Here is a 3,267-nt window from a genome sequence, read left to right as displayed (position 1 = left end):
CTGCTTCATTTTTAAGCTCATGCTTTAAAATGAGCTGAAAAAACCGATGGACGGCGTGGATATAACTCATATTGGTGGGCCCCACATAAGGGATCCACCCGCAGACGGTGGATCCGGGCCGCGGGGGATTTTTGGACTGCGACTTTGCGTAGGTAAGTTCCAGGATTTAGTTGGTTTAATGTAAATTCGAATATTCTATTCCAGCAATTAATTGCGCTGGTTTTCTCTAGAACTTAGGATCGCCCGGTGACGGCTGCGACCACTCGCACGTTTCACCTGTTGCGAGTGTAAGTTGTCCCAACAGTTCGTACATGGATCAAAGAAAAAATAAAAATAAATAGACAAGGGCAATTTCGTCATTTTGAAAAAAATGCTTTCTTAATAAAGAGGGTGGCGTGTTGGGTTAGGTAAAGCGGATAAGCTCGGTTATCCAGTCTTCCGCACAGCTCTTTCTTTCCACACGCTTTTATCAGACCCGTCAAAGCCCTCTCTCTATAAATATTTCTCTCCATCCCTTTCTTCTCCAAACCTCTGATACATAGAGAAGGGTACTTTCGTCATTAGCAAACCATTCTCTTCTCTCCTCCCTCTTGGTTGAAAAAAATGGTGGATTTGGATTGGAAAGCGAAGATGGTATCGGCCGAGATGTCAAAATTATCGCCGAAACTGTCAGATAAATCCGACCGTACCGTTTCCTCTCCCGCCCTTTCCGGCGATTTATTACCATCTAGCCCTTCAGCCACCTTGGCTTACGAGCAATACCTTCGCCTTCCAGAGCTCTCCAAGCTCTGCAGCTCCAGAGAGTTCACGGACTGGAAATCGGAAGCGCTCCTCAAACCGGCGCTACAAGCCCTAGAGATTACGTTCCGGTTCATTTCGCTCGTTCTGTCCGATCCGAGGCCGTACGCTAACCGGAACGAGCGGAAACGCCGGCTCGAAGCTCTGACCCTGCACCAGATCGAGCTCATCGCGGTCATCTGCGAAGAAGAGGAAGAAAACAGTCAGCATGGCAGCATCCCGATCGTCGATCTAAGCAACTCCAACGGCCTGTTATCCCGAGACAGAAGCTCGACGGAGGTGTGGAAACTCCCAGGTGAGTCGCTTTCGGTAGTCAGCCGGATCAGCGAGGCGAGCCTGCTCCCGCGTCTTGCCACGTGGCAGAAATCCGAGGACGTTGCCAGGAAGATCTCGTTCGCGATTGAGTGTCAGATGCAGCGATCACCGTTCACGCTCGGGTTGGGAGAGCCTAATCTCGCTGGAAAACCGAACCTCGATTACGATCTTATCTGTAAACCGTCCGATCTCCATGCCTTGAAAAAGCCCCTTAGAAATCTCGAAAATTATGAAAATGGGATCCTTTTCACCGCTCACCAGATCCTGGAGTCCTGGATATTCACAGCACGAGAGCTGCTGCGACGGATCAGTGATCGGATAGACGGAAGCGAATTCGAAAAGGCTGCGAGCGATTGCTGGCTTTTGGAACGGATCTGGAAGCTTCTATCCGAAATCGAAGATCTCCACCTGCTGATGGACCCGGACGATTTTCTCCGCCTCAAAAACCAGCTCGCGATCAAGGCCTCAAACGAATCTGAAGCGTTTTGCTTCAGATCAACGGCTCTGATCGAACTGACGAGATCGTCAAAGGATCTGAAGCACAAGGTGCCGTCAATCTTGGGTGTGGAGGTGGACCCAAAGGGTGGGCCAAGGGTGCAAGAGGCAGCGATGAGGCTTTTCCATGGAAAGGGCGATGTAGGGAAGATCCATCTACTGCAGGCATTCCAGGCGGTTGAAGTGGCAGTTAAGAGGTTTTTCTTCGGGTATCGGCAGTTGGTGGTGGCGGTTATGGGGAGCTTGGAAGCGAAGGGCAATCGAGGGCTCGTCGCGTCGGATGGAGAGGCAGATGCGTTGGCGGAGATGTTCATGGAGCCTCCTTATTTTCCAAGCTTGGATGGCGCGAAGACGTTTTTGGGAGAGTTCTGGCAGAATGGGAATGGGATTTCTATTTCAAACGGAACGGAAAGACGGGGGCGGAAAAGGTTGTGAAGAGAATAGCATTTTACAGAGCACAAGAAAAAAAGAAACATCAGTGAATTTCGATTTTCTTTTTTAGTGGATCTCATTCTGTTCTTGAATTCTATTCTTATCTTGTAATATATGAATCGATTACACTGTTTCAATGAAATATTTTTATGGAAACAATCTGAGTTTTGTGGTGAAATTGCTGGAATGCATTGGCCTAGCTCAAAAACATGTAAACAAGACTTCATATCCTTCAAACCAAAAAGTAGTACGTTGTGAAAATTGTGTTGTCTCTGTTCCGTTAACAATGATACGAATATATGGAAAAAAGAACTGATAGATCTGGGGAAGATTTATAAGAAATTTTAACTGATATACTTATTTATGAAAGAAGTAATTTGAGTTTGAAAAGCATGGACATTTATCAAAAAATAAAAGTAACATTCAACGGTAATGTTGCAATGACTAGTGGTGAGGAAGCAATGAACAACATTAGGCTAGCTGAAACTTTTGATAACTTTTGGGATGTGAGCGAGGTTGGGGAACTTTGAAGTGAGTAGAGTTGAATCAAGTAAAGTACATGCAATCACACAATCAAGTCCCAACAAGGACCATTCGAATTTTACGTGAACATGGCACAAAGCGATGATTAATATATAATGAAAGCAGAAATTATAAATCAGTCTTACCGATTCGAACAAGTTTCAAATCTACTTCATAAGCCTTAGCTACGCCCTTGAACCTTTAGAAACAAAATAGGAAGCCTTAATACACCTCTCCTCATTCCAAATCTCCATTACACTTGATATATAAATCATCACAACTGGAATAGAAAACAAATCCCGCACTTAAGCAGCTCTGCATGCGCGCTTGATGGGACCTTTGATGGCATTGACATCCCATTAAGAATCTGTCGATGACATTGAGTAGAAACACCAAAATGTTCCAACAATTAACATGATTTTTTTGGATTTTTCTTATGGGATCGAGCACCTATCGATGACATCGAGTGGTCTGTCGATGACATCAAGACTTTGTTATTGATAGATTTAAGAAATCAACAACAAACGATTGACATTTTCAACAAATTGACAAACAATCTAATGATACTTCAGGTGGTCAGATTTTCACCCTTTACTCTTTTAATTGATGCATACTTCTGGTGGTTGGGATTTCAATTATTGGTCTTTTGCTGACTGTAGATGTTCTGATAACAAAAAAAACTAGTCAATTCACATGCCATTCACA

The 3,267-nt window shown here is 44.5% G+C and overlaps 1 protein-coding gene across 1 annotated transcript; it reads left to right on the top strand.

The window, feature by feature from the left end:
- Positions 1-469: 469 nt before the first annotated feature.
- Positions 470-2,199, top strand: LOC131243983 (nematode resistance protein-like HSPRO2). The gene has a single exon (XM_058243645.1). The coding sequence runs from the start codon at positions 604-606 to the stop codon at positions 2,041-2,043; it is 1,440 nt and encodes a 479-aa protein (XP_058099628.1). The 5' UTR covers positions 470-603; the 3' UTR covers positions 2,044-2,199.
- The last annotated feature ends 1,068 nt before the right edge of the window (positions 2,200-3,267 follow it).

The sequence above is a fragment of the Magnolia sinica genome, chromosome 4 (assembly GCF_029962835.1).
Source record: "Magnolia sinica isolate HGM2019 chromosome 4, MsV1, whole genome shotgun sequence".
Lineage (NCBI taxonomy): Eukaryota > Viridiplantae > Streptophyta > Magnoliopsida > Magnoliales > Magnoliaceae > Magnolia > Magnolia sinica.
This window is presented reverse-complemented; position numbering and strand designations above follow the sequence as displayed.

Excerpts from the sequence above, each read along its gene's own strand:
- LOC131243983 (XM_058243645.1), top strand. The coding sequence starts at position 604 with ATGGTGGATTTGGATTGGAAAGCGAAGATGGTATCGGCCGAGATGTCA.